This window comes from Balaenoptera physalus (genome assembly GCF_965194825.1).
Source record: "Balaenoptera physalus genome assembly, chromosome: 14".
NCBI classification, from domain to species: domain Eukaryota; kingdom Metazoa; phylum Chordata; class Mammalia; order Artiodactyla; family Balaenopteridae; genus Balaenoptera; species Balaenoptera physalus.
In genome coordinates, this window is record NC_138893.1 from 60,924,505 (window position 1) to 60,936,963 (window position 12,459).

Below are 12,459 nucleotides of genomic sequence, written 5' to 3' on the forward strand. Positions count from 1 at the left end.
TTAAAATGTTTGAGAACACGCCACTTTAAAGTGCTCACAGCATTTTGGGTCTCTCTTCTGAGAGACCCAAATTCTTTTACAGTATTTTGCTGTAAAATTCATAAGCCAGAGCGCAACGAGAACATGAAGTGCTTTAACAAAAAAATAACTCACACCTATCGTTTGGACAACACCAGGAGAACTTTTCCCTTGGATATATCTGATTTATTGCTTTTATTCTCATAGCTTACATTTATTAAGCACCTCCTCTGCACCAGAAACTGTGCTAAGCACTTCACACACATTATGTCATTTAATCCAGACCACAGAACAGTGTGGTAGATGCTAACTTATTCTCATTCTACATACATACACACAAAGTAAAGAGGTTGAGTGGACACACAACAAGTAAGTGGCTTGTTCTGTGTAAAATTACTTTTTTTGTGTAAAGATGTACAAACCTATCTCAAAGAGATTGTTCCCTTTTATAACAACCCCGAAAAGAACTTTATAATCCCAATTTAAAGAATTTTCAGTATCAGGCTTCCCAACCCCTGTCAGTAGCTTATAGATTTTAGTATTTTCTTCTTTCAGCAGGGGGGAGCACCAACTTTCATATTATAATTTCATGCATTTCATATCTATTTTGTTTTCCCTCAACTTTTCTTTTCTGCATGATTTAAACAAAAAATAATAACAGGAAATCTTGGTTAACATTCCTTCCAAGATTGTATTCTCTAATGCCTCAGTCACTTTGCTTTCAATGTCAAACTTTATTCAATTTTCTATATTCTACTAAAGAGTGAAAGATATGAAGCACTCGGTATTTGTCATTGTGAAAATATAGCAAAAAAAATTCAATGGCAAAAAAAAAGGAAAGTATCTCCATGTTATGAATGAAGCAGACTTTTTTTTCCAGACTTTTACTTTTAATGCTGCTTAAAAGATGAAGAACATTATGAGGTCAAGCTTGTTTTGAGAAAGGTTTTTTTTTTTTTTAGGTATCTTCTTCTGGCATTTATATAATTTCAACAAGATATTTTTGCAATCCATTTAACATAAAATTAAGAAGATGAACATCTACTTTGTTCTCAGAATTTAAAGGGAATATAGGCTATGTATAAGAAATGGTTCCTGCCCTGATAAGCTTATGCTTTAGTGGTTGAGAGAGATAAACATACCAATAAATTTAATTATACCGAAGGCAGTACATATTAGGTCATTTTACCTTCCTTCAGGTTCTTTAACAAGACCTGAAAATTTGTTCTCTAAAACGCATCTTGAATCTGTCCTCCACGTCAGTGAAGCCTGATTTTGAATTTCAGAAGTAGCCTAATTTTATGCTTCAAAGATTAGAATCTGTTTTCCCTTCATTTATTGTCTGATTATTGTGATCAACTCTTAAATCCAGATTGAAATGCTGAATGACACTAACATGTTACCCACTTTAAGGTGTATCTTTATGTTCCTCTTACACTAGAGTCATCGGAAATCGGGCCTTCCCTTGTGATTCACACCACTGTCCCATTTGGAGTTACATACTTGGAGCACAGCACTGAAGATGTGCAGGAGTTAATCTTCCAGCAGCTGGAAAATATTTTGCCTGGTTTGCCTCAGCCAGTTGCTACCAAATGCCAGAAATGGAGACATTCACAGGTAATCAGAGAATCCAGTGGTATGCGCACAGTTTTCTCAATCAGACCTGACTTTACTTTTTCTCATCCTTTGACACTCACTAGTAAAAGAAATTAACATGATCTTGGGATCAAATATGTGTTTGCCTAATAGAGACGTTTACATGCAGGTTTTATTATCCCGTTACTTCTCAATAAGAGATGCATGTAATTTTCGCCGACGTTATGTTCAAATTCTAGCATCTCAAGACTTATATACCCTGAAGATCTGGGGTTTCCTATGCAGGCAAGGCAGGTTATATATCAAAATGCAGCTGTTTCTCTGGGGTTTTTCTAAATCAGTACTGTGGTTATATAGAAACCACTATAACCTCCCAAATTTTTGCAATATGTCGAATTAACCTTGTAAGTGTATTTTGCTACCACAATTTTCATTTTTATTAAGTTCCCACTTTGGTTTTGACTGCTGCCAGTAGAGCTGTTTGGGGGAGAAAGAGGAATACCTGCAACAGCTAGTTGAGCTGTTTTTCAGGGTTAGATAAACCCGCTGATCATCCCTACTAGTTCAAACTTAAAATCTCTTTACACTAAAGTAAATGTTGACTTTTTTGAAAATCTCTGCATACTCCAGCAGAAGTTTGTGAGTGTTCATAGAAAAAGTCTTTTGATCTGTAAACTCAGTTGTGAAGTCATCTGGGGACAATGGAGCAAAGGGCAGAAGGAGAAAAGAAGCAGTGACTTGTCTATTTTTTCCTAAGATTTCTGAGCACATTGATTACCTGACATATCAGCACTATTGATTACCAAAGCTGTGAAGCCTTTAGAAAAAGTGGTTGTGAGAAATCGCAGCAGATTTTGTTTATTTTAAAGGACTTTCCAAAATCAGAGGAAATGGTAAATTACTTCCTAAAACATTGCAGCAGGTCTATGTGTTTACCCATATCTTCTCAAGTTAAATTATACACTGAACCTTCTGGGAAAATATTTACTTAAACACATCATGGTCACTTTAAAAGACTTGACTTTTTCCTTTTAAAACAATTTTTAAAATCTCAATAGCTAATGTCTTTAAGTGATATTTAACTTAATCTTAAGTTGGCCTGAAAAAGAAAACAAGGAAATAATCTTGTTGATATAATTTGAAGGTAGATATATTACACAGCAAGTCACTTCGCAGTTTATAAACATTCTTTTAGAAGAAACGATAGTTTCTGAGTTTCTTCTTGTGACTTCCTCAAAATAATTTATTAATAAACTGAAAAGATGGGTTAAAATCTACTTATTTCCTAAAATTTAATGTGTTAGTAGAAATAGATTTGACTTGCCCACAAAATGACTTAGTCAAAGTTGTGCAATATCACAAAATTTAATAAAAAAATCTTTGAACACAAAGTACATCCAAACTCTAACAATGATTTGTATTATAATTTGGATGTTCTCCCTTGAAATTATCCCAGTACATTTAAAGTCATGAAATCTACATTGGCTGCAAAGCCTGAAAGGGAATAAGATGTCATTCAAATTTAGAGGTTTGTATTTTCCACTATTCATAGTACCTTGACCAACATTCTACAGAACATAACATCATTATAGCAGAGATCTTACCTACGTTGTTCAATAGAGAGAGTGAGAGAGAGAGATCTCCCATATCACCTTAGGAAAAAGGCTAATTGGTGACAGGTCCAGAGACTTAATAACATTTAGCTAGTTAGTGTTCAGTTATTATTCCCAAGAGAACGCTTCTCCAATGTTTTTAAAAGGTTCATCTTAACCCTTGAAATTTAACATAAATGTCAATTCACCCTTTTCCCTTGCCATCCCAGGACACAAGCTCTACCTGAAATGAATTCATGAATGTTTGTGTATGAATATGGCCTAATATAGTGCTTAAACTGAAGAGAAGGATGGTGTAGAAAGAGGGACGAAAAAGAAAGAACAGCCAACTGATTTTGAAGTTTCCCTCATTTCTGATTCCCCTTGCAGGAGAATCCTGCCCTTTATTTCTTCCAGCCTGGGTCTCACCCTTCATTTCTTTTCCTCCTTCCTCTGTCCTGCTTCACCCAAACCTTCTCCTGTTCTTCCCACTCCACCCGCTTCCTTCCCTTCTTTCTCACTGACAAACAAATGATACAGCCCTTCAAACCCTCATCTTATAAAATCCTAGATAGACTGCAGGACTGGGGTCCCTGCCTCAGGAAGCAGTGGGTGGTGTGGATTCCCCATCCCAGGCCTCTCAGGCTGGACTCTCCATCTCCACGCATTTTATTTTTCTCTTCTTTTGTATTGCCTACCCTGCATCCTGGCACTCAGTGACTGTGGAGGGTAGGGAAGAAAAAAAGGAAGAGCGATCACAATGATGAACACCTACACTGCATAGTGCAACAGGCCTGGAGCTGGGCGATTCAAAGACGTGATCTCATTTAACATCAGAAGTAGCCTTATGAGGTTGCTAGTTTTAACCCACTACAGCGATGAGAAAAACAAAGCCTCAAAAACATGAAATAAATTCCCTAAGGTCCCATGGCTAGTAATGACAAAACTAGTCTACCTGCCTCTCAGGTCCTTCCCTCCTCTTCACTGACCCTCTGTTTTGAATGGCTGCTGCAACAAATTACTGCAAGTTTGGAAGCTTAAAACAACACAAATTTATTATCGTACAGTTCTGGAGGTCAGAGGTTCAAGATGGGTCTCAGTGGGCTAAAATTAAAGTGTCAGCAGGGCTGTGTTTCTTTCTGTAGGCTCTAAGAGAGAATCCATTTTCTGGTCATTAACATCTTCTAGAAGCTGCCCACAATCTTTGGCTTGAGACCCCTTCCTCCATCTTTAAAGTCAGCAACAGCAGGTCAAGTCCTTCTCATATTGCATCACTCTGACCTTGTCTCCTGCCTCAGTCTTCCTTAAAGGAGCCTTGTGATTACATGGGACCCACCTGCATAATCTAGGACACTCCTCATCTCAGGATCCAGTGACTGGCAACATTAATTCCAGCTGTATCCTTAACTCTTTCTTGACATTTAACATTTACAAGTTCTAGGGGTTAGGATGTAGACATCTTGGTGGGGGGAGCCTTATTTCTGCCTAGCACACCCTTCTTTCCCCCCGAATTCTTTGGTAGATTCCTTTATGAGGCAGTATCTCCCACTCCTCTCATGAAACCTCTGGGGAGAGCACCAGCCCTTTAAAGCTTTAAGAGCAGCCACTTTAGGAAGTGGCTGCTCTCTGAAAGAGGGAAGGGAGTATTTTGTGGGGGGGCAGTTTTCTGTTTCCCCGATGATGCTCTTCGTGCCTTCTGCTGTCTCTAATGTCATATATCCACAGTGGCAGCAGGGGGGGTGAAAGATGGTTGTTCATTTATTCATTTGGTTAGTCGTTTATTCCATAAGCATTTAACGAATGCCTAGGACATGTCTAATACTCTGCCCATGGAATCCTAGAGACTAATCTTTGCTGAAAGCCTTCTCCTAAGACACTAAAGCAAATTTTTTGTCTTGAGTAAGATAACGCTGCTTTTTTGTGGGTGCTGCTTTTAAGGAAAGAGGCAGATCAAGAAAGAAGGCGTGTTTGAAAGACTTGGGAGCTGCTCTGTGCCTCCCATTTGGGGTTTGAATAAAACACTTGAGTAGGTGGTTCAAACAAACATAACAAAGCAATGGCAGATTTTTCATGATGCTCAGTTCCTCCCTTTTGCAGATATTTGCCTTCCATTATTTAAATGTTTATCCAGTTAATATAACTTGATGCCTAGGCTGTGATGCATTGAATTAAGATTTCTGTAACAAGTATGATATATTAATCCATTCAGCAGAAGAGTAATAACTGAAAACACCTTTCCATGTACATTGACAGGGGACACTTAATCAGTTTGATAACCCTAATACTCTCACCACCATTATTCGCTATGCCTTCCTTTGTTTCAGAGTCTATCATGATACCTTTCCCAAACTATAGTAAATGTATGATTTGCTTGCGAGTTTAATGCTAATTTTCCCCCATCTTTCTGTAGTTCCTGAAAATTTCAGTGGCTTTTTCTCTCACTTAGCACATTCATGGATTACTTTATTTTTAAAAAATCACTGAATCTATTTCAAATACCAAGGAGATCAAGAGAGGAGTTTGAGGGGGGTAGGAGAGTCAGGTGGTAAATGAATACCTTGGTATCTTTGGCAAAAATAAATGGATTTGAACTAGACTATTAAGCTTTTGCTGTAAAGTTAGAAATTAGTTATCTTCTATAGTTAGGTTTTTTTCACTTGGTCTTTTGCCCTGAGACTGTACTTTCTCTCTCCTCAATGGTAGTCCTTTTATATTCTTTAAAGAGAAGTATGATGAACTCTTTAAGAATCTGATCAAAGCTATGAATGTGAAGATGTTCATCCTTTCAAAATATACATGTACACATAAACACAAAATTGCATCTAATTATGAAAATTTATCAATATAAGCAACCTAAAAGTCCTCCCATGAATCCAGCATTAAGGACACCTGCTGTAAATATTATATTCCTATAACCCAAACAAATCAAGAACCCCTCATTAGCCCAGTCTTGTGTTGTAGTCTAAGAAACAAAATTCAACAACCAAAAGGAATGTAAAGTAACTCTCATCTTTACTAGTATCTTCTATAGAACTTTAAAGAATATCCAAAATTCATCATCCTTAGCAGTACTTTTTGAAGTTTCTCTTCTCATTCCTTATATATCCCACTTCTAGAAGCTCCCTCAAATCTTTTTGCACCCTTAACTCTAGTTTTCCACAGTTTTCCCTGATAATCAGCCATGCAGGCTTATCTCTTTTTTTCTTTCCTCTCTTCAGCCTCCCATTCACGTTCCTCACTTTTAACTCTATCTTTTTTTCCCCCCCGTCTTAGAAAAGTAAATCTTAGACCTTTTCAATGCAAATTCCCCATTTTGGCTTCCTCAGGTCTTCCCCAGTTGATTACCTTGGTTGACATAGTACTGCCCAGGAGTTAGAAGGAATAAAAGAGAAAAGAGGAAATGTGCAACAGCTTAAGGCCAGAATTTTCTTTAGAGGTTTGTGTTTGGTGGCGGAGGGGAATGTGTACACAGAAAAGCCTGAGTTCACCCACATACTTATATTATTCCCTCATGAGATTAATTTCTGGCCAGTAGCTGTGTCTGATTTCAGCATTGGAAGATCAGGTCGTAATTGATATTTCCATTTTTTCCTTTTCTTTCTTACGTATTTTCTATTTTATCCTCATTTTCTTCTCTTAGGCAGGTTGAAACTGAAAAGCGGTGACTGATTGATTGTATGAATATACCAAAATTATGAATCCAAATGATTGCCCCCTTCAACATAGTCAGTCACCCTAATAAACCACACCCTTATTTCAACAAGATCAGGCATCTCTTTCAGAGCCTGACACATATTCCTCAACATGTAATCAGTTGAATCAGGTCTTTGAAAGCTGAGCTTGAATTTAATGTTTTAGAAACAACCAAAGTCATTTGGACTTAAATCTTTTTAATAAAATGGATGACCAATCTTGACAATTTTCTTAAATGTTTTTATAGAACTAAAGAAATATAGCTGTTTGTATTTAATCTGTTTTAATGTGTCTAGTAAGCTGATTCTAAAAGCTGCTACCCCTAAAAGACATTGGGCAGTGCATCACTACAGATTTAACCATAAGACCTTCTAGGATAAGTGCTTTGAAAGACAATAATCAGTTGTGTTTATCAGTTAAATACATTAGATGTTTTGTTTTGTAATTTATTTCTAGGATAAAATCATGCTCTTTTGGTCATTCTGCACTAAGACTTTTCTCCCATATTTGTGCCTTGTAATTCCTGGATTTTTGATAACGTGGTGTAATTATGATCTTGGACTTTGGAGTTAGACAGACTTCGGTTCAAACCTCAGCTTTCCCTGTGCCTTTGAGAAGCTAGACTGTAACTCTAAGCCTCAGGGCCCCATCTGTAAATGGTACAACTGAACCTCCCTCATAGGGTTGTGGTCAGAATAAAAGGGGAGAACACAGTAGAAAACATTTACTACAAAACTAGCACAAAGCAAGTTCTCAATTAATATTATTAAATAGGGGTAGCAAGAGGAGGAGGAGGAGAGGAGGTGGGTGAAAGTGATTCCATGGTTATTTCTTAGTAGATGAGCTCTGTGTGTCTCTTGCTCTCTTTTCTGGTACCTCTCTTCATGCCCACATGCTGTCCTACTTTTTATTTTTTCTTACTCTCTTCTCTTTTCAGAGTCTCTGTCTTTTCTCTTTGTTTCACATACACAGATAGTTCTGGACAAGGATATTTCAGAAGGACTGACTCAATGCCAGGGGCTGTGACACTAATTCATACCATAGGGACCGTTAACATCAGACAAGATGAAATAAAAGTGGTGTATCCCTGTGGACACAAGGACAAGGAACTCTTGTCAGTTTTTTTCAGCTTATAGATTTTTCAGCTTCTTGCCATTCATTCCAAAACTATCTTGTCTGGTAATTTAACACAATTTATGACATGAGTCAAAATTTCCTAGCATGAAATTATGGCCACAAGAGCACTCTTGCCTATGTGCCGTAAGTTTATGGTAACCTATGGAGAACCAAAACAGGCCCTTTGGGATTGATGGACTATGGCATGACCCAATCTACCGAGAGCAGGAAATCTAACAGGTGTCAGTCCTGAGCATTCCTTTGAGTAATCTCTCACTTCTTTCTCACTGGCACAGAACTAGCCAGTTGCTTCACTTTATTCTGAGGTAACTACATATGCATGAGATCATCAGCTGAGAAATTCTGATCATTGAATTAGGGATGTTCAGTCACAGTTTAATTGAAGTTTATATGGGCAGATATTTCCCCTTTTCATAAAATTCCATATTATATGAGCTATTAAACATTTTAACACATATGAATTTAATTAAATCATTTTTTTTCAAGTACTCATGACAAACTTACCCTGCCACGTAGTCAGCATCACACTTTTTCAAAAAAGCTATTTTGAACAGCATTACTTTACAGAAAACTTTGAAAAGGAGTCTGTCATTTTTCCTGTACAAATGCAAAATATATTCATCTGCACCCAGTATTACTACTGAAAACTGGATGATGGATGTTATTATACGGGTGTGGACAACCTAAAAGAAATAGGCCCTTTCCCATAAAGGGAAGTCCACTTGGTCTGTTTAGAGTAGACATCAGTATTATGCTCTAAAACTAACAAGCTGAACTAAAAAGTTCAGTTAACAAACGCTATTTATACCGACATTAGAAATTAATAATATATATTCATCTTTTCTTTTAACATACATTTATTGAGTTCCTACTATGTGCCAGACATTATACTGGATTCTAAAGACTCAAAGACAGCTCCCTTCATTCAAGGACCTTCCCACATAATCAACAAGGCTGACCAATAAGCAGATAATCATGATATGGTACAGTTTGTTCTAAGAAAGGGATACACAATGTACTGTGTGCACAGAGAACAGATTTGAGGAGAAAGTGGTAATAAATAGCTTCCTACAAGAACATGTCATTTGAGCTAAATCCTACAAGATTAAGTCATATGGGCAAAGGGAATGATGATGGAATGATGGTCTAACGTTGTGTACACTTTCCCAGAGGCAGGAGAGTGCAAGATACATTCTTGCTTTTCATCTTGATCTTGCCATCATCTGTTATAGCATTCATATAAACCATGACAATCTACATCATCATTTTATTAGAGAGTGTATATGCATAATCATTCTCTCTCTCTCTCTCAAAAATGCCATTTATTAATCCCCTACTCTGTGTAGCTCACTAGGCTCTGTATGTAACTCGCTTCATCTCTACCCTGTGAAGGTTTATACTCCTTCCCCATTGCATAGGTCAGAAAGTTGGGGAGTTGAGAGCTCAGTGCCTTGTGTGAGGTTCTTCCACTAGGAAGTGGCAAAAATGGAATTCAAACACAGGTCTATTTAAAAATCTAGTGCTTTTAAACACTCATTCTACTGCTGGTAATTGAGATCTGGCTTTCCTCCAATTATGACACATTCTTCTACCATCATTCTGTTGGCTGCTGTCAGTTAGAAATAATAATTAACGTTTATACTCTGATTTTAGAAAGTACTTTTATACTTGTTTTCATTTGATCCTCACAACAATTCTGACAGATCAGGAAGCATCTTTGTTTAAATGAGGAAACTGAGGTTCAAGTTGACTGTTTTGCCTAACATGATGCAATAAGTGAGCAGCAAAATAGAAACTGAATATGTCACTTTTACATTCAAAAGTCCAAGTTTCACACTGTATACAAAAATTAACTAAAAATGGATCATAGACCTAAATATAATACCTTAAACTATAAAACTTCTAGATGAAAACATAGGAGAAAATCTTTACAATCTTTGGTTTGGCAGACATTTCTTAGATAGCATGCAGAAATCACAAACCATAAAAGGATAAATTGATAAATTGGGCTTGATCAAAATTTTAAAAATGTCTTTGAAAGGCAGTGTTAGGAAAATGAAAAGACAAGCCACAGACTTGGAGAAAATGTTTGCGAAAACATATATCTGATAAAAGACTGGTATCCAGAATATATAAAGAACACTCACAAATCAGTAATAAGAAAACAAATGGCCCAATTATTTAAAACTGGGCAAAAGATTTGAAAGAGCACTTCACAAAGGATAGGTGTGAATTAAACCATGGAGGTGTAAGAGTTCTACAATGAAACCACAAAACATTGCTGAAAGAAATTAAAGAAGACTTAAATAAATAAATAAAAGATATCTCATGTTCATAGTTTGCAAGACTCAATATTTTTATGATGACAATATTATCCAAAGTGACCTACAGATTTATTACAGTGTCTATCAAAATCCCAATGGCATTTGCAGAAATGGAAAAGCTAATCCAAAAATTCACATGGAGTTGCAAAGGACCCCAAATAGCCAAAACAATCTTGAAAAAGAATAAAGTTGGAGGACTTACACTTTCTGATTTCCAAACTTACTGCAAAGCTACCATAATCAAAACAGTGGGGTAATGACATAAGAATAGACATATAGATCATGGAATAGAATCAAGAGCCCAGAAATAAACCCATACCTGTGGTGAGTTGATTTCTGACAAGGTTCCCCAAAACATTCAATGGAAAAAGAATAGTCTCTTCAACATATAGTGCTGGAACAACAGGATATCCATATACAAAAGAATGAAGTTGGACCCTTACCTTACACCACATGCAAAAATTCACCTAAAATGGATTGAAAGCATAAATATGTGAACTAAAATCATAAAACCCCTAGAAGAAAACATAGGCGGTAAATCTTTATGACCTTGTATTCAGCAGTGGTTTCTTAAATATAAAACCAAAAGCATAAGTAACAAGAAAAAAAAGTAGGTAATTTGGACTTCATCAAAATGCAAACCTTGTGTGCACAGAAGGATTAGCAAGGAAGTGAAAAAAACAACCCTAGAATAGAAGAAAATATTTGTGAATCACTTGTCTGATATGGGTCTACTATTCAGAATATATTAAGAACTCTTATAAATCAATAGCAAAAAGCCAAACTGTTCAATTTAAAACTGTGCAAAAGACTTGAAAGACTTGAATAGACATTTCTCCAAAGAAGATACAAATGGTCAACAAGCACGTGAAAAGATGCCCACATCATTAGTCATTAAGGAAACGCAAAGTAAAACCAAATGAGATACCATTTCACAACCACTAAGATGGCAATAATTTCTTTAAAAACCGAAAAATAAGTGCTGGTAAGGATATAGAGAAATTGGAATGCTCCAATTACCTTGCTGGTGGGAATATAAAATGGTTTAGCCACTGTGGAAAACAGTTTGGCAGTTCCTCAATAAAATAAACATAGAATTACAGTATGATCAATCTATTCCAATCCTCGGTATAAACCCAGAAGAAATGAAAACGTGTTCAGATAAAACTGTATACACAAATGTTCATAACAGCATGATTCACAATAGACAAAGGTAGAAACAATCCAACTGATGAATGGATAAATAAAATGTGGTATACCCATAAGATGGAATATCATTCAGCCATAAAAAGCAATGAAGTTTGTACATGCTACAGAATGGGTGAACCTTGAAAATGTTATGCTAAGTGAAAGAAACCAGACACAAAGGCCTCATCTTGAATGGTGCCATTTATGTGAAATATCCAGAATAAGCACATTCATAGAGACAGAAAATAGATAAATGTTTGCCAGTGACTACTAATGATAAATTTCATGTTACGTGTATTTTACCACCCACAAAAAAAAGGAGAAGAGATGTGGATGGCAAGCAAGCACACAAAAATATGCTGAACATCATTGGTCCTTGGGGAAATGCAAATTAAAATGACAATGAGATACCATGGCACACCTACTAGAATGGCTCAAATCAAAAATTCATCCCCAAATGCTGGCGGGGATGTGGAGCAACTGGAATTCTCACATATCACCGTGGGAGTGCAGCATGGCATGGCCCCTTAGGAAAAGAGTTTCACAGTGTCTTACAAAGTTAAATATACACTTACCAAATGACCCAGCAACCCCACTCTTAGGAATTTACCCAAGAGAAATGAAGTCATATATCCACATCAAAACTATATGTGAATGTTTGTAGCAGCTTTATTAATAATAGCCAAAAACTAGAAATATCTCAAATATTAATGACCTGGTAATGGTCAAAACTGTTGCACATCCATAAATGCAAAACTACACTGTACTAAAATGGAACAAACTGATAATATTTGCAATAACATGAGTAAATCTCAGAAGCATTATCTAAGTGAAAGAATCCAGACTCATAGGCTACCTACTGTATTACTCTATTTGTATGACTTTCTGGAATCGGCAAAACTGTAGGGACA

General features: G+C 36.5%; 1 protein-coding gene across 20 annotated transcripts in view; it reads left to right on the top strand.

The window, feature by feature from the left end:
- The window catches only part of RNLS (renalase, FAD dependent amine oxidase), a 327,690-nt gene that overhangs the window by 250,764 nt on the left and 64,467 nt on the right, over positions 1–12,459 (top strand). For all 20 annotated transcript variants that reach the window (XR_014253096.1, XR_014253097.1, XR_014253098.1 and 17 more), the window contains one exon: positions 1,460–1,635. Coding sequence is in view for 8 of the 20 variants with exons in the window: in XM_082423900.1 (XP_082280026.1) it covers positions 1,460–1,635 (176 nt within the window). In the remaining 12 variants the exon portion in view is untranslated. The remainder of the gene's footprint in view (positions 1–1,459; positions 1,636–12,459) is intronic.